The 24,615-nt window shown below is 38.1% G+C and overlaps 4 protein-coding genes and 1 pseudogene across 15 annotated transcripts in view; all 5 read right to left on the bottom strand.

The window, feature by feature from the left end:
* Positions 1 to 306: 306 nt before the first annotated feature.
* LOC129369119 (leukotriene B4 receptor 1-like) lies at positions 307 to 1,855 on the bottom strand. Its single transcript, XM_055044454.1, has one exon. The coding sequence runs from the start codon at positions 1,216 to 1,218 to the stop codon at positions 307 to 309; it is 912 nt and encodes a 303-aa protein (XP_054900429.1). The 5' UTR covers positions 1,219 to 1,855.
* Positions 1,856 to 2,074: 219 nt separating this feature from the next.
* On the bottom strand, positions 2,075 to 3,144 carry LOC129369117 (C-X-C chemokine receptor type 2-like; annotated as a pseudogene).
* A 1,129-nt stretch (positions 3,145 to 4,273) lies between these two features.
* LOC129369007 (C-X-C chemokine receptor type 4-like) lies at positions 4,274 to 5,202 on the bottom strand. Its single transcript, XM_055044252.1, has one exon. The coding sequence runs from the start codon at positions 5,200 to 5,202 to the stop codon at positions 4,321 to 4,323; it is 882 nt and encodes a 293-aa protein (XP_054900227.1). The 3' UTR covers positions 4,274 to 4,320.
* Positions 5,203 to 6,741: 1,539 nt separating this feature from the next.
* On the bottom strand, positions 6,742 to 8,489 carry LOC129369006 (C-C chemokine receptor type 8-like). The gene has a single exon (XM_055044251.1). The coding sequence runs from the start codon at positions 7,690 to 7,692 to the stop codon at positions 6,742 to 6,744; it is 951 nt and encodes a 316-aa protein (XP_054900226.1). The 5' UTR covers positions 7,693 to 8,489.
* A 302-nt stretch (positions 8,490 to 8,791) lies between these two features.
* Positions 8,792 to 24,615, bottom strand: part of LOC129369004 (clathrin coat assembly protein AP180-like) — a 30,427-nt gene continuing 14,603 nt past the window's right edge. The window contains exons 15-24 of one of the 12 annotated variants that reach the window (XM_055044238.1): positions 24,077 to 24,247; positions 22,142 to 22,240; positions 20,524 to 20,760; positions 19,243 to 19,317; positions 15,614 to 15,724; positions 13,355 to 13,441; positions 11,843 to 11,904; positions 10,909 to 10,986; positions 10,724 to 10,834; positions 8,792 to 10,240 (exon numbers count right to left, since the gene is read on the bottom strand). In XM_055044238.1, the coding sequence (XP_054900213.1) occupies positions 10,748 to 10,834; positions 10,909 to 10,986; positions 11,843 to 11,904; positions 13,355 to 13,441; positions 15,614 to 15,724; positions 19,243 to 19,317; positions 20,524 to 20,760; positions 22,142 to 22,240; positions 24,077 to 24,247 (1,007 nt within the window). In that variant the 3' untranslated portion in view covers positions 8,792 to 10,240; positions 10,724 to 10,747. Of the gene's footprint in view, positions 10,241 to 10,723; positions 10,835 to 10,908; positions 10,987 to 11,842; positions 11,905 to 13,354; positions 13,442 to 15,613; positions 15,846 to 18,802; positions 18,890 to 19,242; positions 19,318 to 20,523; positions 20,761 to 22,141; positions 22,241 to 24,076; positions 24,248 to 24,615 lie in introns of those variants that run through there. The other 11 variants (XM_055044241.1, XM_055044240.1, XM_055044242.1 and 8 more) reach the window with 11 other exon arrangements.

The raw sequence follows: 24,615 nt of genomic DNA, 5'->3' as shown, positions 1-24,615 counted from the left end.
TCATATTTGCACAAGGTTAATTACTTTACAATATATATCTAGTCCAACTCTGTAAAAAACAAAAACAAAATTGGAAACCCAAATTCAAAATTGGTATTATATAAACACAGGAAAGCTTAACAAAACAATTCCAGCACAATCCTCTCAGTGAAGACTATAATGTTGCCTAAAATTTAGATTTCAAATTTAAACCCATTTTTTACAGTTTTTTATAGCAGAGGACAAAAGTTTTCATTCAAAGCTTTGCTCTGTTCTGTGGACAAAAATGACATTTTCAGTTGATAATCATAGTTTCTGCAACTGTACTTATTTCCAGTGTTGGTGAAGGATATGCCGATTCTTCTTGCTTATGCAAACTCTGCACAGTTTATGGAAGTTAAAGGCATACAGCAGTGGGTTAATGCAATTATTTAGAAAAGCAATTGCTTTGACAATGTCCCATATGTTCACACAAGACATCAACAAACTGTCATTTTTGAAGCAGATAGCTCCCAGGGCCAGTACATTTATGGTATGAAGGGGAGACCACAGAACAAAATTGCTTACAATGATGCTGGTCAACAGCCTGGTCGTCTGTGGATTGTTGAAGAAGGTTGCCTGTCTAATCCTCCTGTGGAGGCGAATGTAGGAATAGGCCACGACAAAAAAGGAAACAAAGCCAGATGTGGTCTCTGACAGCAGCACTGCCAATCCCTGAGCCCGAGATGAAAACTGAGGGTAGCAGTACGTCCACTGCTCTTTAGTTTCCACCTGCTCCGTCACCAAAGCAGGGATAGACAGGATCAGAGCGCCAAACCAGAGTGGAACCAGCAGGTGGATTTTTTGTACCTGAGCGCATCTCCGTTGGTTCACCACCACAACGTACCGCTGGACACCCAACGCTGTCACAGTCAGCAAGCTGCCATAAAGGCTGCAGTACACAAGAAATCCTAAAAGCTTACAGGTTTCAAGGCCGAATATCCAGGCGTTGAGCAGAGCGTAAATCCACAGTGGGAGAGTAAGCAGAGAGAGCAGGTCAAAAATGGCCAAGTTGAGCATCAAACTCTGGCTCAGGTGGGACATGTTCTGCCATTTGGGCTTTAAAAGAATCACTGCGATGTTTCCAGGAACTCCTAGGAGAAAGCAGGACAGCAGAACCGCCGGGATCAGTCCGTTAGGCACCCAGGTGCGAGGAGGTAGAGAGAAATCAGAGGTGTTCATGTAGGAGTTATTACTCATGATGCTGTTAACAGTGCTAAATGTGCTGTCACGGAAGTAAACTGGTCAGATTAAGAGGAATTGAAAGAAAAGAACCACTAAAAAGGGGCTGGATTTTGTTGGTTAGGTTTCTATATTCAGTCAAAAAAAAAAAGCTTGGTTAGATTGCACTTGTGTCTATCACATAAGTACAATCTATCCAACCTTTTTTTTAATCAAGCCGGAAACTTGATCAACCAACTCTAGTCATTTGTTACTGTTGTTCTAAGCAATTGAATCATCACTGCTTTCTATCAGTGCTTGCTATTTTTGTGACGAGGATGTCCAGGGCAACACGGTTTGTGGTAGACATAGGCAAAAACATACATATCACTTCTGCAACATAACTGCCGATGTGCTTCTTTGTTGGCATTTTAGTTCACAAAATCCTAAATGTCACAGATCGCCAAAGTAGAATTTAGCTGCAACAGATTAACATAAAAAAATGCATTGTCTTCTTTCAACCAGCCTGATTCCACTAAACATTTTAGTCTTTTTTATCTTGGTCCAGATTTAGGTCCACCAACACAGGAAGGAAGTTAAACACAAAATTATCTTAGTTATAAACAACACTAATTGAAGCTTTGAGAGAGATTTTGTTCTGTGTAAAAAATAGAAATAAAAATAGATAAGACAGAAATCCCTTAGACCAAGTAACATTTTCATAAAGATCTTTTGTGCTATAATTTAATTTCACAAGTGATTAACAAAAGTGCTCTATAACCTGCTCTGAAAAAAGTAATCTGACATTGCACGTAAAAGATAACACAAAAGCGCTTTTGCCTCTGAAAGTAACATTTCTGTTTTGCTTAAAAGGTGTCAAAACATATTGATGTTATCAAGTTTCAGTGATTGTACTGATCTCAGTTTGGGAATTTCTGAACCTTTGCTGCAACTCTTCTGTTTTTCTGCAAACTCTGCACATTTTACGAGAAGTGAATGCGTACAGGAGTGGATTTAGACAGCTGTTTATGAACGTCACTGCTCCAAAAACGTTCCAGGTTTCATGGCAAAAGTTGAGCAAATTGTCATTTTTCAAACATATTGCTGCCACTCCCAGCACATTTATTGTATGATATGGAGCCCAAAGAACAAAAAAACTGACAATGATACTGGTGAATAGTCGGGTTGTCTGTGGGTTGTTGAAAAAGGCTGACTGGTTAACTCTTTTTTGAAGAAAGACATATGAAAATGCCACGAGAATAAAACAAATGAATCCAAACACGGTCTCCGTTAGCAGAACAGCCACCCACTGGGCATCAGAAGAATACTCTCCTATGCAACTAATCCATTGCTGATTGGTTTGCAGATTCCGAACCACCAAACCAGGGATGGCCAAGATACTGGCAACCAACCAGAGCATGAACAGCAGTGCTCTTCTTTTTACCTGATGGCTCCTTCTTTGGCGCACCACAACAAGGTAGCGCTGGATGCTTAGTTCAGACACAGTCAGTAAGCTGGCATAAATGCTGCAGTACACGACATATCCTAACAGTTTGCATGGCACCAGATCAAATTTCCAGCCAAACAGAAATGCGTAAATCCAAAGTGGAAGGGTCAGCAGACTGAGCAGGTCAGAAATGGCAAGATTCAGCATTAAACTCTGACTCAGATTGGACATATTCTGCCAGTTGGGCTTGAGTATTAACACAGCGACGTTTCCAGAAACTCCCAGGAGAAAACAGATGGACAACACCGGCAGTGACGAGATCATTGGTGCTCCAGGGGTGCTGCGACAAATGTCCTGCAGTAGAGAAGTTGCCGTTGACCACAGTGGAAGTGAGTTGCTCCATGCCGGACCTTGTTAGCAAAGTTGTTCTCTGAACAAGTGATGGGGGCCAGTCAAAGTAGAACTTGGAAGCAAAAACGGGAAATGTGTGATTATGTAGAAATTGTATTTCTCTAAAAAGCAGGTGAGGTGCTTTGTTCCCACCCAGCTGCATAAACAGGTGACTGAAAAACATTCTGCAGTGTTTTGGAACCGATTGTTCTTTGAGTTGGTAGATTGAATGTCAAACATCTTTTTTGACCTTTTTCAATCTTTTGAAAAGTTCTGAAATTGCTGAACTTTTTCACTTTTACTGAAGGAATCATATCTGCACAATCCTTTTCTACCTCTCTCAACATGAATGCGCTGTGAACAGAATGCATTCAATGTATTAGCACTGGGCATATCAACAAAATATCTGCCATTTTGCTATGTGGTGGATGCTATTAAACTCTGGTAAACACATTTTTAAAAGAGAAACTCAATATTTCCCCCAAAATCTGAGCTGAGAAACAAGCAGGGTAGAATATTTGTTTTTGTCCTATTCTACAGATGTTTTTGCTTTTGTAACTTGTTTGTAACCAGTAGAAAGAAAACGAAGCACAAATCTTCTGGCTGTAGCGTACATGAGTGCTAACAAACCAATGTATTTTGCATATTCCTGTTTTTGCTAAATCTTTGTTCAAATCTTGGTTTTGACAATTTTCCACTCCCTTATGGTTTGTGTGACATTTATAAGCCACGTGTGAGCGGAAGTGTTTGCATTATGTGGTAAGCAAAGTATTGCTCACCAAATAAAGGTGAACTCCACCAGAAATAAAAACGACAGTTTCAGGAGAAAGACATTCACATTTAACATGTTACCTGTTTCTTAGAAGCACAAACTGAAGAATATTTATTCTTATTTCAGGAGATACGGCCTCTAAAGCGGGAAATGTCTGCTGTCAGTTAAATATTGAAGATTTGTTTTCAGTTCCTGTTAGGTTAGGTTGTCTCTACCACCACTGTAAATCCAGAGATTGACATTTTTGGATATCCATGCTTGTGCACAGATTGTGTGGAGAGATATTTTTAATATGTCAGCATTGCAACCAAAAGAGAAAGAGTACAGTATTCTTTGTTAAATTAGTTTATGAGCAGAGACAGAAATCGGCTCATGTTGTTGGGCAAGATAATGTAAAAAAAACAAATATATTCCCACTTGCGTCAAATGTGAATTATTTAACGTCAGAATTGAAATAATTAACAGACAGATTACATAGTATGGTCCCTTTCATATGAAAAACAAAACTAAAGAACACATTGTTTTTGGCATTCTAAGATGTCATACTTTTTCTCGAGTTATATGCATACAAGAGAGGATTTAAGCACCTAATTACAACTGTAAGAGCTTTGACAAGGACCCATGTGTTTGAGCAAAAATTTAACAAGCCTTTGTTTTTAGCACAGATGGCTACCACACCGAGTACATTTATGGTAATGAATGGAGCCCAGAGAACAAAATTACTCACAATGATGCTGGTAATCAGCCGAGTTGTTTTGGGATTGTTGAAAAACACGGCATGTTTAATTTTCCTGTTAAGACGAATGTATGAAATCGCCACAAGCAACACAGAAACCAATCCAAACAGCGTCTCTATTAGCAACACAACCACCCATTGTGCCTCAGAGGAGTACTGTGGTTGGCAGACAGTCCACTGCTGCTCTGTTATCACCTGCCGAACCACCAAAACCGGGATGGACAGGATGATGGCAACCAGCCAGAGCAGGACCAGCCGCACTCGCTTTCGTCCCTGATGCCACTTCTCCTGGTGGACCACTTGTAGGTAACGCTGAATGCCCAACAAAGTCACAGTCAACTGGCTGCCATAAATGCTGATGTACAGAAGATAATTCAGAATCTTACAGGCCACCAAGCCAAACGTCCAATCAAATAACGAAGCATATATCTTTGGTGGTAGGATCAGCAACCCGAGGAGATCAGAAACGGCCAGATTCAGCATTAAACTCTTGCTCAGACTGGAGATCTTCCATTTGGACTTGAGAAGAATCACAGCGAGGTTTCCAGGTACTCCCAGGACAAAGCAGAAGGAGAGCACCACTGCAGGGATGAGACCGCTGTAGTGCCAGGAGGAATGTGGTTGGTGTCCTGGAAAAGACATGTTAAGAATGGCCACCGTGAAATTAAGTTGATCCATTTTTTTTGGTCTCTGTCCAATCCTGTGCTCTTCACAGCAGATGCTTGCAAAATGTCTAGCCCAAGTAAAGTGGGTATGGTCAAAGAGGACCTGTGAAAATGGGATGCTGATATTTAATATATTACTGTCTTATTAATAGCTGCATGAGTGTGAATGAAGTCATTGTAGATTCTGAAGAAACCATGTTTATTTTTACACCGAATTTAGAAACAAGTACTTTGCAGAGAGGCCAGGCAAGACACTCAATACACACATTGATGTATTCGATCAATGTGTGTACCTTTTATATGCCATCTTTGGTAAATATTTGGAAACAGAATATTAAGTGGATTTCCAATTCTGTTAATCAAGTAACACCAGAAACAAAAATGCTTCCTAATTACATAAACAGAGTAGGATGGACGTACGGACAGATAGATAATTAGATGTGGGCCAAAAGAAAACAATATTTTTAATCTCTGCTTAAAGGTTGTTAATTTCATAAGGTACTTTTGATCTAACAAACGAGAAACATCAGAGCAGATTTAATATATTGAACATGGCCGTGCGTTTTACTTATCAACATTTTTACTTAAAGCTGAGGCTAAAATTGCGGTAACAGAGTCTGCGTAGGTACTTCTCAAACTACATAACTAATTGAAATCTAGTTGTGATTCAGGTGCTTTACTGATAAATATCTTGCTCTTCGTTTCTCAGATGTTCCAGGAAATGAAGCATGTGTTGTGAAACCCAAATGGCAAAAGGAAATAACACCCTAGTAGCTAAAAATTAATTTGGCCTCTGTGGTTTTTGCTTGCCTACTCTGTCTTTTCACAGCCTAGGTTAGTTGTACACTGACACTATTGAAGGCGCCTTCCTGTCAAAAGGGAGTTTTCATTTCCACACATGCTATATTTCACATGAAATATTTCTGCAACATTCTGAACTTGATGCTTTTGGTTGGGTTTATGTAGATGGCGAACCTTTTACCTATTGCTACCCTACAATAGAACTTGTACTGTTTTATAACAATTATTTGAGTTGAATTGGGGCAATAAATAAACCAAATCAATATAAATGTATCCATTTCTCTGAAAGGAAGAAATATGTCAACACAAGATTCATTTGAAATTTTCACCATATTTTCCAGACAGAATTCAGTACAAATCTGTTGTGACTGAGAGTAAGAAGAGAACAAATATGAAAGCAGTGTATGAATATGTAGGATTTGGAAAAGCTATAAAAAAAACCAAGCAGTAATTATAGGTACAGGTGACATACAAATACCAGACGTAATAGTGTGAACAAAGAAAAAAGTGGCATATAAGGAAAACTAATTAAAATATTACTTGGAAGTGTCTGTGGGTAGAAACGTAATTGGTAAACCAAATGTAGAGACACAGTGATATAACTTGATCAATTTTACATAAACAAAGGTCAAAGGGGCAAAATCAACTTCCTTGGTTCAAGCAATCACAGAACAATGAAACAGACAGATATTAATAGAATGAAAAGAAATAAAAAGAAACAAACTAATTTCAGTTTTTATAGACATTGTTGTCAAAGTTCTGCAATTGTAGCAATGTCAGGTGTTTGGGGAGTCCCCTCATCTGGATGGGGGGAGTCCTTTGGGCAAAGACGACAGAATTTAATAGAAATAAAAGCATACAAGAGTGGATTTAGGGAACTATTAATAAATGTAATGGACTTAGCTACACTCCAACTGTCTTCACAAAACTCCAGTAGCTTCTTGTTTTTTAGACTTATCGCCAACACGCCCAGCACATTGACCACATGAACTGGAGCAAACAGAATGAAATTGCTTGCAGTGATACTAATAACAAGCCTGGTTGTCTGTGGATTGTTGAAAAAGGCTGACCGGTTAACCTTTTTGTGGAGGCATACATATGAGAATGTGACAAGTGAAAATGTAATAAGTCCATACAGGTTCTCTGTTACCAGCACAGCCACCCACTCTGTGTCAGAAGAATAACAAGGCAGGCAACGGATCCATTGGCCATCTTTCTTTAGTTGTTCAGCCACCACAGCATGGATGCACAAAGTAACAGCTGCCAGCCAAAGCAGAACCAACAGTGTACCTTTTTGTACACAGCACTGCCGTCCACGCACAACAACAAGGTAGCGCTGGATGCTCAACGCCGTCACAGTCAACTGGCTGCTATAAACTGTACAGTACACAAAGTATGTTAGAGCTTTGCAGGCTACCAGGCCGAATGTCCATCCAAAGAGTAAGTTGTAAATCCACAGTGGAAGGGTCAGCAGACTGAGCAGGTCAGAAATGGCAAGATTCAGCACTAAACTCTGACACAGACTGGACAGATGCTCCCAGTTTGGCTTGAGTATAATCACAGCAATGTTTCCAGGAACTCCGAGAAGAAGGCAGAAGGAAAAGATCACTGCAGGGATCAGACCACCTTGGTTCCAAGAGGGCTGAGGGAATCCAGGAGTAGAGAAGTTAATATTGACCATAGTGAAATTTGATGTATCCATCCTGAGTTGTGCTGGGATTGAGAATGCTGTGGTGTGAGCCACAGGTTCTGCTCTCAATGTCCTGATACCACAGTAGCATAAAGAAAACTCAAAGAGGAAGTCCTGTGCCAATGCAAATTAAGTGACAACATTCCTCAACATAACTTTTGTAGTATTGGCAGCATCATTTTGCAAATAAACTAATCTGTTCTTTCTCTAGAAGTTTCCGTGGGATTTAATTTACATGAAAGTTACAAAAATAGCACAACCCTTCATGGGAAAGCAGCCATCTTTTTTGCATGATTTTTCTACAGGATCAGATAAGCCAAAACCTGCATTTTGCAAGATTAGTGGTCCAGTTGTTTGTGCATCTTTGAAGTGGTGTAAATTTTTTACATGTTTGCAGTTGTGTGCATTATATTTTATTAAATTTATACAAGTTACTGAAGCAGTTAACAATGTGCTGTCAATGAAACAAAGTGGGTTCTCAATATGGATGTTAGTTAGAAACCATATATGGAAGCAAATGCAAACAAGCTACACTGTCGCTTTATGAACCGAAACTTTCTGCATGCACACATCTGAAGTTATGACAATTAAGTTATTTACCAGTATTAGATTTAGTATGCATGTGTGTGTGTGGCCTTGTATTTTACGCAACCATTTTGACCATTTCTCTATCAAATACTACATGGGGAGTAATTGCTATCAGGGCAAAAGCCACATAAGAATAAATGTTTTTTATTAGGACTCAGGTTTAGGACTATGGTGTAAATTGTGTTCAGGTTAGCTTTGGGCTTAGATATGAACTGGTAATAGTTAGGTTTATGGAAAGTGTCTTGTCTTAAAGCAACAGTGAAATATGTGAGACTGCTTTATCTAATCACTGGTAATTCTATACAAAACAGCATTAATCCAATATACAGTAACTTTTTGTTTTTTGCTTTTTTGAAAAAATATTTTCTTCTGGGGATTTTTGTATCATGTCTTTTTGAACTTTTGGATTGTCTGTGCCTTGATTGATATACATGTATTTTTTTGGGGGGAAATGACAGTATTATTTTGTTTTGTTTTTTTAAAAAAACAAGCAAGAAGTGGCTTACAACAAAGGATATTTGGATGTGTTATTTGCCTTTTATTGCATCTAATTCGGACTCACATGCAGGCCAGGAGAGTGGACGATACCATTCATTATAACAAAAACCAAAAACAATGGGCAATCAGCCTTCGTTTACCAAACAAACATTACTTATCCACAATCTTTTTAATGTGTCATACTCGTCTTTTATTTTTCTTTCAACAATTAATACCACTTAATGCCACAATGGATTAAAGTACAGTCACCTTTTTAAAATAAGTAACACAGAGAAACATCCAGTGAACACTTGCGTTTTTTACAGTAAGCCTGTAAAATCCAGAGGCTGCACATGAGCAAATGTACCGACTGCTGCTGCATCAGAAATGACCCAAAAAGAGCTAAAACCCCATTGCAATCACACAAACTTTGTCCTTCACTGTAACTTCTACTTGTGTTTAAGACCAAGACAAAAAAAAAAGAAGCTCACTGAGATTATTAAAATGCATCCCAGATCGGCCTGTTGCATGCTATATTGCAGTATCACTTCACACCAGCATGGGGCGCCACAGAACACACTCCATTCAATACCATCTCTTTTTGACAGAGAAGTAAGAACAAAGAAAACGTGGAAATTTATGCGAACTTGCTCTTTTTCTTTAATTTAAAGTAACTAAAAATAAATATATTTATACTTTTTCAACAATAAAGATTACTGAAAATATGTAAAATCTGTCTTTTAAAGTAGTCTAAAATGCATATGTCAATTCAAACAGTTCACAATCTTATTTTTTTTGTTTTGTTTTTTTTGTTTGCATGTTTCACACAATGTCAAAATGAAGGAAACTGAATGTAAAACAGAAAGCAGATGTGCTCAATTGTAAGTCCGGATGAACAGTGCAAGTTCAGTTATGGTGCTTTTGTGTCGTGAGGTTGACAGGTGGGAGGATGAATCCCAAGCCAATATGGGTACAAGCAAGTTAATAATGACATGAAACATCGCTCAGTACTGGTTTGGACATCTGGGTCAGAGGAGAGTGACTTAGGGGTTGGCGAGTGAAGTTACACTGAACACAGTCCACATTTAACTTTAAACACAGTCCTTGTCTGGTTGATGCAAAAAGAAACCAACATATTTCCACCATTCCAAGTCAGCTGATATGCTGAATGATTCTAAATACACATTTATTGACTTTTTTTTTTTTTGGGGTCATTTTATGTTTCCATAGTATATTAAGTAAAGGTTAACACTGAAATACACACACACTCACACACATTGAAACATAACTCTGGTTTTCTGTATCTAGGGTTCATATTCACAGTTGTGCTACAACATTAGATAGGTAGGGAGAGTTTGTTACAAGAGTCAAGGCTGGTGGGTGGGTTAGAGGGAAAAGACCAAAGAGATGATGGCTGGCTGGCTGAAGAAGGGGCTGGAGGGGTGAGGGGGTTGCAGACATCCATATCCACAGATCTCCAGACACAATGACAAACCTACAGAGGGGGTAGAAAAAGGGAGATTAGGACTGTAACATAACAAGAGAACTGGACTTACTCAAGTTTCTGTATGGTACATTCAAGTCTTATCCTGATGCACTTTAAGAAATAGCTTTACTCATTTTTAACCGCTTTGGCCTTTGACCTGATTTGAAATTCAAGTTTATACCTTTATATTTAGAATTTTTACTTCCATCTCATCTATCTCTAAACAGTAATTTTCTAAAAAATATTAATAAGTAGAGAAGTAAACTCACTCCAAAGTAGCTGATTTAGGTTGTGTTATGATTTCATACAAAGCTATTCCACGAACCCCAAATTACCCTGAGTGCTGGCCTCATCTGCTGCATGAAACATGATCTATTATGTGGTAAATAATGGAGAGTGTTACACTGGTGCATTGCAGATAACATTATTTACACACACCTACATGCACACACATTTATGAAGAGCTGATATACAAATAATGAGCACACCTACCTTGGGGTTAATGGGTCAGGCAGTCTACATGAAGTCCTTGATATTCAGGTCATCCAGAGCGTTCCTGGGTGGTGGGGGCTTTCTGGGGCTTTGGGCCATTCCAGGAGACATCTGTAAACACATCTGATTTCAGCATTCACTCTTGCTTTGGTTTGTAATTAGTAACTCAATTAGGACCATGTTACCGGTGCCCCCGGGGTCACTCCTGCAGCAGGGAAGCCTGGCCTGGCCATGGGCATCATTGGTGCTCCGGCAACTGGTGCCTTAGATATGGAAAAATGGAGGGATAAACAAACAATTAGACAGAATGTCTGCCATCTGATGGCAGAGGGAGGGACACCTAAGTAGCTGATTGTCCATGAATAGCCGGTAATGTCCTGATGGAACATTACTAGGCTGGACTGGAAGGGCTATCTTACCATGGTGAAGCTGGGGTAAGTCCCCAAATAAGGAGCAGGACCCATAGGAATGGTCTAAAGGTGTGGAGGGAATGGGACGGAGATGGAGGGTTTGGATGTTACTATATAACATAAATGAGAGATGCCGCAAAACCACCACATGACAAAAATGGCTACAGAATGTTTTGATGCTTCCCAAAGGCACACAAAAGTGAGACTTAAGACAGACAAAACGGCACACAAGAAACAAAGACAAGCCCGCAACACAAAACCCTTACTAAAACTCTTTACTGACACGTGTATCGTGGAGGGAAACTGTTTGCCAAAAAAGCATGTGTGTCAATAAAGAGTTGAGCTACACAAAGTGAATTTAGTGACTCAATCAAGCTTTAAAAAGAAGTATTTATTTTAGAGTATGAGAAGGTGTTTCCAAGCAACAGCCTCCTAATTTAGTCATATCATTTGTCTCTTCATCACTCTCCAGTACATATTAAAAAAAACATTTTTCAAATGAAGCCTTCCTCAGTTTGTAGTGCTGCATGTGAAAATAGCAGCTCTGCTTTTCTAAATGTGTACCATCAGGTAACCCTGCATCCCCCAGGCGTTACCCGCCCTCTGAGCAACGCCTGGATACTGGAGAACAAAATGAAGGCAATGCTACAGGTGAGCCCTGCCTGCCATGCGGGTCCACTCCATGCTATTAGACGCAGACAACATTTACCATGGGTGCACCCCAACTAGGGGGAGCTACCTGAGGAGCCGCTGCAGTTCCCATTGTGAGGTCTTAGAGAAGGAGAGAGACAGAGAGAGAAAGAGAGGTTCTGCAAAATCACTGCTTTCATTTGCGCTTCTGGAGAAATCATACAACCTACAGTGGATGTCTTCTGGTTTTGTTGCCAATTAATCAGACTTTTCTATTGTCCTCTAAGGCTGAGAGGACTTTTGTCAAAACTATGCATTTTGTTGATGCAAAAGCCGTAGTCTCATGGACAAGTGCACATAGACATGAATATGGCTAAGCATAACTGAACAACTTTGAAAGGTCACACAAATGCCTGAGTAAACACTGACTGAGCTCATGTTCACAAGATAACAATAAAATCTCTCTTTGATCAAAATAGGAAGTGAACATTTGCTGTTCTTTTTTGAACATCCTTTTTTTTAAAAAAACAGGAGGAAGCTGCTCATGTTTGCCTCACTATTTCATGCTTTCACAGTTCCACTTATTAGCCAAACTTTGACTGTTCAAAAAGAGGCTAGATGCTTCTTACCGAGCATGTGGATGTTTCATATCTAATATTACATTTCATCATCTGAGATAATGAGAATCATTTGATAATCTCCTAAATATTTGCCATTAGAAAATGTGATCTTAGCACTCTAATTACTATCTACCCACAGGAAGTTCCTCACATTACTATGTGAGGGACTATTATTCAAAAGAGTTGGTCCAAATTGGGGTGACAACCACATTCACTAGAAATGAGGTGTAATACAAAATCTTCAGTGAATAATGTACAACTAAATCAAGTTCAGCAACACATTTGATCGTTTTTAAGACTGTTTGTAATTCATCCAAAACAAAAGTTAGCTATAGAGATAAACTAATACACAATGGTTTAAGAATGGAAATGCAATGGCTTGTTTAAACGTATGAAACAGAAATAAATCGTCAACAACAAAATGGCAATATGTTGATTAAAAATGGGGGTTTAAATTGATTAAGGCTCATATTTATCCGACTGGATTGTGATTAGTTTGGAATAGACATTGGGATACAGCTGCAAAAAGTACGGCAATATCTTCAATCTTGCTATGGGGTCAGCGTAATGCTGTGTGAGACGTGGATAGATAGTGACTTCTCACTAAGAAGGTATTTTGATCCATCGTCATCCAATTTCTGTTCTCTAAATTATGAATTTTCCCTAATTGTTTCATTATCAAATAAAATGTAAGTGACTGTGGTTATATTACTTTGAACCTCAATGATTGTGCTGGTAACAAATTACAACAGATGCCTAGTTTCTCTTCCAGCAATGCTTGTCTGACAGTCCTGAAAAAGTGCATGCAAAAGCCTGCAATGCGCCGTGCAGAACAATTTGTAATTTCATTTTTATTGCACTGCACATGTTTAAACCCAGAGGGAAATAGCAATAGCATTCTCTAAATATACACATTTTTATAATACTTTGTAACATCTTTGAGTCTGCACTTGTCCTAAATGACTACTTACTACTTGCCATGTTAGCCATGGAGGTGTCAACATCACCCGCTTGAGGGGTCACAGTGGGCTTCATTATGTCGCCTAGCCCATCAAATACTACAGCAGGGAGGGGGCAGAAGAAAGGAAAGGGGGCAAGATGGGAGACGAAGGCAGACATTAGCATCCTGTGTGAGCTATCTTCACACTCTACCACAACTCTCTATGCCAACGAAGCAGTCGGGATGATCGATAAACACCGAGATCGTAGTGAATTTAGATGATGACAAAGAATTTCCATGTAGTGTGCGTGGAAAAATATAACAGCAAGACACATGAATACATGCAAAGTTACTTTTAAGTTTTCTTTAAAAATAAACAAAACATATTTAGTAGATAGAGATATGTGTAAGTAGATAGGTTTCAGCTGACTTTATTCTAGCACTGTAGCTTGAATTAAGTCAGGTTACACGTTAAACACTTTACATATTGCTTTTATTTTGCACAGACAGACAGTCTTTGTCAGCATCCAGCATCTTGGTGGTGGAGGGGACAGTGCAGTGGAGCTGCGCCACTGCAATGCAGTGCACTGTGGGAATTTAGCGCGTTAAAGAGCAAGGCAACTCACCCAATCAAATTGCAGGAAGCAAGAAATGAGCCAGCCCGAGAGCCAGATGGAGAAAGAGAGCAGGGGAGGCGCAAGGGGAAAAAGAGAGGATAGCAAAAACAAGCAGAGATGCCAAAGTGAGAAAGAAATATTGAGCTTTTTAAATAGCGCGTGATGAAGAGTCCAGTAGAGATTTTTATATAGAAGGAGGAAAAGAGAAAGAGTTAAGCAATAAAGCAGCAGTATAGCAGACATTAGGTGAATGAGTAAGATGAACATGGATCAGGATTTGAGCACGCCTTGAGTGATTACATTAATTTTTAGACACAAACAGCAAAATCAGCAGTGAACAAATATGGTGCCTTGCAAAAGTAACACAATCATTTCTTGATATTCCTTCAAAAGCTTCAAAAGTTTATTCCACAGCATCTTTAACATTCTGTCTGCTGTGTCTTCTGTGTGTTTGGGGACAACTTTCTCACAAAGCTGTTCTGTCTGGATATTGTGATTCTTGTTTAACAACCAACATTTGGTTCATGACATTAAATACATTTGAACTTAATCAGGGGCAGAAGTTTTCAGTGCACAGGTTGATTGTTTGACAATTTTGATTCAAAATGGATCTTTCCATCTATCAGTACAGTGTGAGAATGTAAATGTCTTGTGATATTTATTATTACTCTCTTCTTTTTGAAAAAGTGCAGCATATTACACACACAGTGATATTATTACAACTATATAACAGAGAGAATGACAAATTCAGTATATAACACCAATTGAAATGAAGTCTTTAAGTAAGTTTCTGACAGTTTTGCATAGTTTGCAGATATTTTAATGAACCTCACAATTGTTTTATCTTTAGTTGAAGCTTAGGACATTTTTTAGTCCAGGCAGTTTGGTGTAAAACAACAAAGCCAATTCTAATGTTTATAAAAAATATCTGATGTGTCAGGGAATATCTTGCCGCAGAATTTAGAAACTGGTCTGGACTTTGACTAGGCCATCATAGCACTTGAATAAGTTTTGATCTAAATCCTTCCATTATATGTCTGGCTGTAAATTTATCTTCATTTCACTGCTGGAATGTGAATTTTCACCCCACAATCCCATTAATGTACTCTACAGTTTATGCTTGTGACATGACAAAATGTGAAAAAAGTCCAATCATGGCTTCTACAAGGCACCGTGTGTACAGGAAAATCATCATTAAATACAAATACACTTTAAAAACTAAATGGAATCTTCACCAAAAAAATCACAACAGGTTTGATTGAATTGCTGTGGACTATTTATTTAACAGATACCAAAATTAATAGAAACAGTGGCAAATACTGTGAGGCATCAGATTTGACAGGTTAAACGCCACTGCGTAGCTTCCAGAGAGGATGGCATCGGAATAATGCTCTGGGGTGATGTGAGGACATTAGATTCAAAGTGACAAGGCATCATGCAAAGATGAGACGAATGCTTGCAGGTAAAAAGGGAAATAACACACACACATGCAAACAGCTCTGAGACACAATTTAAAAATTTCTTTAACTCTATGGTAAAGACAAGTCCTTTGGTAAAATCCCACATTGAATTAGAGATTTATTTTACTTTGTGCAAAAAAGCCTGTGAAATGTGTGTAATATATTGGCCACACATCACATATGCAGGTTGGTGCAGAACACGTGACGATTTACCTGACATGAGCTCTGAACCTGGAGCCGCAGCAGTTGCAGCAGGAGCAGCAGCAGCAGCAGCTGGTGCAGCTGCAGCAGCAGCAGCAGCTGGGGCGTCCCCTCCTGTAGGCTCTGTCGCAGGTCATCCCAAACATGACCACATCATGCCATGCCAGGCCAAAACACGTTCAGCCATTTCCAGCGCAGCATGAGGGCAAACAAGGGGAATAGTCAGCCTTCTGCGCCAACGCCGCTAATTTCAGACAAAACGGTTAAAGTTAAAAACGGTGCCACAGTGCAAGTCAAAACACACACTCACCCAATTTAAAACATCTCAACTTCTGTTTCATTTAAATAGAACCAAAATGTTCTGTAATCTCACTCAACTAGGTTGAGCATGTGATGCTGGAAGAGGTAGAAATGTGAGGCAGATAAACTTTGACCACAGATGGAAATTCTGCAGCTATAACCACAGAAATGAAATGAAATGAAATGAAATTTATTCGAACATGATACAAATATAAAAATAAAATAGTGCACAGTAACAAGAAGTGCATAAGAAAGAAGAGAAAATACAGATTTTTTGTTTCAGTTGACATATCATGCTCAAAATGGGGTAGGAAGAAGTGAGAACTTATAAACTCCTACCCCTAAACACTTGAGACTGTAGAATCCTACTGTCATTAAAAAATCAAAATCAAAGTGTCAGTCAGAAGTAACAGTTACTAATATTTACCTATTCATTTTCCCATTTTATGCTGGTTTGTCTTTCTTAACCCTTACACCAAGTTATCTGCAATACACACCTTATTGCTTTCTATTACACGTATGTGTATCTATTGAAAATGACCTCTTTGTACTTTCTTTTGAATTGCGTTAAACTGTTGCTTTGTTTTAAATCTTCATGTAACTTATTCCATAACTTTACACCTGTAATTGAAATACAGAAGCTTTTCCTTGTTGTTCTGAAATTGCGGATTTTGTAGTTTGAGTGACTCAAGTTATACCCCCCTTCTCTTTCAGAAAACGTGCTCTGTATGTGCTCAGGTAACAGCTGTTTAGATATTTTGAACATAAATTGAGCCATTTTAAATTCAACAAGCTCGTCGAATTTGAGAATTCTGGATTTTATGAAGAGCGGATTTGTATGGTCATAATAACCGACATTATGGATGATTCTAATGGCTCTTTTCTGTAGGACGGTTACCGGATGTAAAGAGCTCTTGTAATTAACTCCCCACACTTCACAGCAATATGATAGGTATGGTAAAATCAGGGAGTTATATAGAATATGAAGTGATTTAGCATTCAATACATGTCTAGCTCTAGCCAATATGGATATACTTCTACTGAGTTTACTCTGTAAATGTTTAATATGAGGTTTCCAACTGATTTTGTCATCTATTATTAAACCGAGGAACTTATTAGCAAAAACCCTTTGTAGAGTTACGTCCTCTATTTGAATTTGGATTTCAGTATTTTTATAACAGTTCCAAAGACCATGATTTTCGTCTTGTCCAAATTTAGGGATAATTTGTTATGGTCAAACCATATCTTTAATTTACTAATCTCTGAAGTGACTGTTGAGAGAAGATGTTCTAAATTGTCGCCAGAGGCTAGAATATTTGTGTCATCAGCGAATAAGATAAATTTTAATACATTGGACACTTTACTGATATCATTTATATAAAGATTAAATAAAACTGGTCCCAATACTGATCCTTGTGGTACTCCACAGACAGTCTCCTGCCAATCAGATTCCACCTCTCCCAATTTCACAAATTGTTTCCGGCTCTTCAAGTAACTCCTCATCCAGTCAGAAACTACTCCCCTAATTCCATAACGTTTTAATTTTTTAAGTAAGATTTCATGATTTATTGTATCGAAAGCTTTCTTTAGATCTATAAAAATCCCTACTGCCAGTTTTTTACTATCTGTTGCGTTGGTTATTTCTTCTATTAAGTCAGTTACGGCCAGCGATGTTGACCGGTTTGCTCTGAATCCATATTGACTGCTGATAAGTAGTGAATGTTTTTCTATGAATTGTTCCAGTCTTTTCTTAAATAGTTTTTCCAGGATTTTAGAAAATTGTGGGAGAAGAGACACAGGCCTGTAGTTAGTGAAGAGGTGTTTGTCGCCAGTTTTATACAATGGTTTGACCTTAGCTATTTTCATTTTGTTGGGAAATGATCCTGTTTGAAATGATAAATTGCAAATATAAGTTAGTGGTTAGAGATACCTTTAATTACTATTTTAATAGTTTTCATGTCCAGATCATCACAGTCAGTAGAAGTCTTATTTTTACCGTTATTCACAATGTTTATGATTTCTTCTTCTTGTACAGGGCTGAGATATAAGGAGCTGGGGATTATTCTCAATTAGATATTGCTGAGTTGCAGTTTTTGTAGTCGGAATTTTTTCTGCTAATTGAGGTCCTATATTAACAAAAATGTATTAAATTTATTGACGACACTTTTCAAATCAGTAATATTCTGTTCATTATCTATGAAATAGTCTGGATAGTTGTTATTGTTAGATTTTCTAATAACTCTATTTAAAATATTCCATGTTTCCTTAATGTTGTTTTTATTCCTATCCAGTAATGTATGATAATAGTCCTTTTTACATGTTTTTATAATATTAGTTAACTTATTTTTATATTTCTTGTATTTGTTTTCTGATTCAGACGTTCTATGTTTTAGAAATTCTCTATAAAGTTTGTTTTTCTTTTTACATGCCTTTGTATTCCTTTTGTGATCCACTGTTCATTTTTTTGATTACTTTTTGTTATATTGTTTGATTGGGCAGTGCTTGTTATATAATATTTTAAATATTTTTAAAAATTCTTCATATGCTGAATTCACGTCATTCATTTTATATATTAATCTCCAATCATAAGCTAACAACTCAGCTTCTAGAGCTTTTAGTGTCTCTTCAGACGTAACCCGTCTGTAATGTGTCTCTATTTTTGATCGTCTGTTTTGCACTTACAGTCGTAGACTATGAACACTGGTAAGTGATCAGTTGTGTCATTCATTAATATTCCACTAGTTAAATTATTTTCCAGCACATTTGTAAAAATATTATCAATTAAGGTAGCGCAGTGCGATGTAATAGGGAAACTTCCAGATTACACCCTTCTCTCCTTTGATGGTGTTTTCAAGAGCCGTGGAGACAGATTGAGGGAAAACAGTCATTTATGTTACCCACCACCAAACAAGCTCATGATGCCTCCTGTGTCAATTTTGGGTGGTGGTGCAGAGGGGAGGATGGGTGCAGAGGAGCTGAACAAATCGGCTGGAGAAGGCAAGGTGGAGATGATGTTTAGACCCCAACACGCAGTCGCACAAATGCACTTTGAGCAATCACTCTTATTTATTATGATGCTCTAACAGTTGAAGTTGCAGTGCACGCAATACATGCTGGAATTGGGAAAAAAAAAGGTAAGAAACAAAAGTAAATGCTTCAAAAAGGTGAGAAGCCTGTAGCTAACCTGTAAGAGAGCAATATCATGTTTTTTTTTTATTTTTTATCTCTTTTCTTCTATTGCCCGATAAAGCCAAGGACAAAGCTGGAAGCAAAGACAGCAAGAGATTTTGGGAGAATAGGAAGGTGCACGCAAGGTTGCAAACCGGGTTGCAGAAGGATACCTGCTGAAAACAAGTCAGTGCTGGGTAATGGGTCCGTTTTGGAGAAGCTTGAGTCTGGCATGGAGTCAAACATATCTATGAAGGCATGCGCACCAAAAACAAAACAGAGAAAAGACAATTTAAAAATAATTCCTTAACCTGCTGTTGAGACTCTCAAACAGAGGAGAGACATACAGAAGCATTGAACAGTTCAAAGACACTCGTAAAGGGCTTGATGGTCATATTAATTTTGATCAATTTGTATCATTGCTTTTTCATAGTGGAATGATCAAACGACACGCATTAATATGTTTCAACAGCAAGAATTGGGTGCACAAGTTTGAAGTTATGGTAGTTTTCACTGATCCACACAAAATGTTTTCTTTAGGACATTGCACCTTGACTTCACATTTTTTGTCACCATGAAGATTCTTCCCTATTTCTGGCTACTTATTTCACTATTCTTCTTGGGAATATTGTAGGCAAGCTGTAAACAAGCTTTTGTTAAAGTTTGGGTTAGATTAAGCCTCTAGACAGGAGAAATAAATTGATTAAGATGTTCAAGGCCAAGTTAGCAAACACAAAGGCTCAAAGCTGCCATGACTGGAAACTGCTTGAATAACATTTTACTGTCCACAGCGAAGCAACTCTAACATCATCGTGATCCAAGAATGAGGATGAGGAACAACTTGACCAAAATTTGTGTCAGCTTTGCCATATGATGTCTGGGGAAAAATCTTAAGTGAAAAAGATTGAACTATTTGGCCACAATGACTGAAGAATTCAAGGAGCAGTACATAGGAGACTTTTAAATCTGAGAAAACTGTACTTATTGTTAACCATAACTCCTAACCCATTCAGCTAGAATTATGCCAGAAATTTGTAATCTGCAACAGAAAGTACGTATGTTGTTTCTTTGCAATTTTTTGTTGAACATAAACTGTAGAAGGTTTATGCACAAATTTGTGCTGCCATGTGTAACTTTGATCATCTGTGAATTAGATAAAGTCAACACAGTTTAAATCCCACGTATTGAATTATTGTTTTTGAATTCAATTGGAGTTACATGAACCTTCCACCCTAAAAAAACAGTTTAAAGGCAATCTTAATTATCCAAAAAACTTATATGACACTCATGCTCCTATTGAGTATATGTAAACTTTTCTTAAGTTCTGAATGCAGAAAAACCCATAAAACATTAGGGAAAACGAGACAGTATAGGACAGATTTAACTGAGCAGCATCAGACCAGTCAGAGGAGGAAGACGTAAAACACAAATTCACTTGTATGCCTCATGTTTACCACCAAAAAGGTCCGTCGCTGTGCTGTTGATGCCGGAGCCTGAAATGGTTGCAGTGGTGGTGATGGTGGTGGATGTGGAGGTGAAGAGCGGTGAAGGGGATGGGGAAGGGGAGGGCTGAGTCTCCATAGAGCTAAAACAGACGTCCAGTGAGCTACTGTTCTCCACTGTCATCATCCCAAAAAGATCTAGACCTGAAGATGCAGTGTTGGTTTTGCCATCCGACGGCGCAAAAGGGTCTTTGGGGTTAAGGAATTTAACATATGGAGAGGGAGAGGGAATGTTAGACAATGAATTTAACACAAAGCAGATCAAATAAGGATGATGACACTGATTGAAAGTTTAGGGTAATTCATAATTTTTCTTAATGCATAACCAATGATGCTTTTATTTTGTAGAACTGTCACATTCTTTGCACTGCTCTGCGTGTCTCATGTGATGGAAATAAAATCGTGCAGTTCCCAAAAATGCATAGGATAGAAGGAAGCATGTGAGGAATGAAAGGAAAAGAAAACCTGCAAATATAAAAACACACTCCAGCTGTCAGTGGGAATATTAACAGCTAAAAATAGATTTTCTGATGGAAAAAAATGCAAACAACTGGAGCAGGCAGTAACTGCTTTCACAGAACATAAACCTCTTATAAGACAAACGACAGCAAAAGTGTAAAACCAGGTAAGTGTGATTTTGTGCATCACACAAATAGTGCCGCACACCTTCTATGAAGACAATTGACATGCCTTATCTTGTCAATCCGCGTTGTCTTAATCAAGTCTTGTCCTTGATTAAGAAATACATAACCCTGTCAAACATTGTTGCTATCAAGCCAAAACCTTGTCTCTCCATTTTTTAACTTTGCTGATTACCTTTCACATCTATCTGGAGGTTTACACATTTATGAAGAGAGGTAGAAGAAAAAGGCAGTAAAGTTTACCAAACTGGGTGAACATACGTAGACGCAAGATGTTCTTGTTTCGTTAAAAGATGTTAAGTTTCTGTATGACAACTCTGATACATACAATATATGCAGTGAAATCCAGTGCTATCTTTTGTTGTCCAGAGACTATAGATGAAGTAATGTTGTCCTCAAGAGATATGTGGACCAAAAACCACATATCTCTAACAATGTGACATCCTGCAGTCTCTCTCCAAGCTGCCTATGTTCAGTCTCTACTAAAGCCAATAGATATATTGTCTGATGGATGCCACTACTGGGTAGGCTTTAGCTAAGATATGCACAGCAGCTTTAGAATAAAGGTTTTGCACAAACATATTCCACTACTACCTTTCGTGCGCTGATGTCAGCTGCAGCATCATTAATTACATCCACCTGCATTCAGAAACATTGCTATGGACAGGTTCAAAATGATTCAGATATGACATGGCGAGATGCTTTTTGACAAGAACCATGAAGCATTAAGGTTTCTGTCTACAGGGAGATAATGAAACATGTCAGTATTATGAAAAAAAAACAAAAACATGACATCCTCAAGAAATATAACTTGCGATTCTGAACAAGACATTGAAAGAAACAGCGTTTTGTGTTATCTGTGTTTACACCGATTTCAACTCTTTCACAACACATGCAGACCAGACACGCTCAGATTTACAGTCACCCACCAGCTCCAGAGTTAGTGGCTGGGGTGGACGAAGCAGCAGCCCCACCCTCTGCTGCTGCAGCAGTAGTCTCAGAGGAAGGAGCAGGTGTAGCAAAGGCGTCTGACGAAGGGCAGAAACGCCAACAGATGGCAAGATGATGGAGTTATAGATGAAAGAGGAAAAGGGAAAAAGTCAATAGGTCTTTAGAGGTAAAGAAAGTATTGAGAAAACAAAGATAACACAGAGCATTTGCATAAGAAGGTAAATTACGTCCTGGATTTTCATTGTAAAATTTGAGCAAAAACAGTGAAAAAAATAAAAAAATAAAATAAAGCAGAAGCACAAAACGTCAGTGACCGACAGGTGAATGGATAAATGGACACACAGACAGGAGGCAGTACACAGAGATTAATCTACTGCACAAAGAGCAGAATAAGCCATCTACGCAATGCTGCAGGTGCCATTTATAATTGTATCCATCCACATCGGAGGGTTTCACGGCATTGCTTTCCAATGAAATAAAAGAAAAACATGCCAGCTCATCAAACAAAATGCATGTGACAATGAATCTGGAGGGATGTTTAGAAGCAAGCCAGCTGTAAGTGTGTAAAGTATTTCTGAAGGAATATTGATGCAAGGAAATAAGAAAAAGAAACAAAACTGTTTTATTTTCTTCAACTTTTTCCACTTACAACAAATTTGTATTTGTTGTAAGTGGAAAAAATATAAATGTAGAGCCTCTGAATTATAGAATAAATTAATGAATGGCCTTTTTATACTAGATTTATTCTATGCTAAATTTAACTAAGTCAGATTACTTAAGTATACATTTAACCTGCTTTAGGCTTTGAGGCTTCTGAATCAAAAATGTTGCTTTAATACATATGTCTCTTTTCTTCACTCTCTCTTTCTGTCTGTCTTTCTTTCTTTCTTTCTTTCTTTCCCTCTTTCTTTCTTTCTTTCTTTCTTTCTTTCTTTCTTTCTTCTTTCTTTCTTTCTTTCTTTCCCTCTTTCTTTCTTTCTTTCTTTCCCTCTTTCTTTCTTTCTTTCTTTCTTTCTTTCTCTCTTTCTTTCTTTCTTTCTTTCTTCCTTTCTTTCTTTCTTTCTTTCTTTCTTTCTTTCTTTCTTTCTTTCTTTCTTTCTTTCTTTCTTTCTTTCTTGCCATTTTCAGAAGCAGTTACATAAAGTGAATAAGGTGAAACATAAGAAAACCCCTCAAACACAGTACTTCCTAGTGAAGAAACGTGCTTCAGTGTGGAAAGCAGTGACGGCTTTGGATGGTTTGTTTATATCGTGCAAATATTTTTTCTTAACCTACAGTGCCGTAAGAAAAGTATTTATCCTCTTAACGATATTTTTTTGTTTCACTTAAATGTTTCAGATCATCAAACATAATAATAATAATAATAATAATAGTAATAATAACAACAACACTTACAAGATGCAGTTTTCAAAATATGAGATAATTTATAAAGGGAAATGTTAATTCATGTATTCCATGAGAAATCCAGTTTTTTGCATTAAATGTCACTGGCTAAACCCAAAATTGAAAAAAAAGAAGAAAAACTCATCATACTGACTGACAGCTTCCAACTGCTGACCACAGCTGTTTGATGACAACCAGTTCAGCACAAAGCCAGAATAACTTAGATCACTTTCTTCCCCTAATAAATGAAATCAGAATGTAAAAACTACAATCAAAGTTTCATCAGATCATTTTTTTCTGTAGTATTAAAATTAATTTGAGTTCTGCAAACATTTAAGTTGAACAAAAAAAAAAAGTAAAAGAAAAAACAAACTTAAGAAATCTGAAAGAGGACAAATACTTTCACTGTGCATGCTTAATGTGATTGAGAATGTAGCTGTGCTTGTGTGTTTTTGTGCTGTGAGATGGGTTTCAGGGTTGAGCTTCCCAGAGGTATTCCTTTGCAGAGAATGTTCTGGAAGCCCACTGACCTCCCAACAGATCCATATTGGCGGCACCAGGGGAAGTGGCGGCTGCTGTGCTAGTGGGAGGAGCTAGAGAGACGCCAGGTTCTGCCGCTGCAGGAGTGGGCGCTGCTGCTGCAGGGGAGGGGGCGGCCTCTGCGGCGAGTGGGGGTTCAGATAGCAAGGAATCGCCCATTTCTGCCAGTGGGGTAGGTGTGTTTCAAATCCCCCCGCCCCCAAAAATAGGCAGTAAAAGAAACCCAGAGGGAGCAACCAAAATGACCAGAGGAGTCACCAAAGTGACAGAAGAAAAGGGGGAAAAAACAGTTAAAGCAAAATTCCAATTAAATTAAACCATTTTATATAATTTAGGTTCAATACATAAGTTAAAAAAAAATTGCCAAATAATAAAAGTAGCCCCCGTTTTAAACCAAAAACAGACAATGGAGTATGTGGAGGGAGAAGAGAGAAGAGGCAAAGAGAAACAAAGAAAGTACTCAGACTAAAGAGAACAAGAGACAAACAGGGAGGTAACTATGTGACATTAACACTAAACTAAAGTGTAG

Source organism: Poeciliopsis prolifica, unplaced genomic scaffold (assembly GCF_027474105.1).
Source record: "Poeciliopsis prolifica strain line A6 unplaced genomic scaffold, Auburn_PproV2 SCAFFOLD020, whole genome shotgun sequence".
NCBI lineage: Eukaryota > Metazoa > Chordata > Actinopteri > Cyprinodontiformes > Poeciliidae > Poeciliopsis > Poeciliopsis prolifica.
This window is presented reverse-complemented; position numbering and strand designations above follow the sequence as displayed.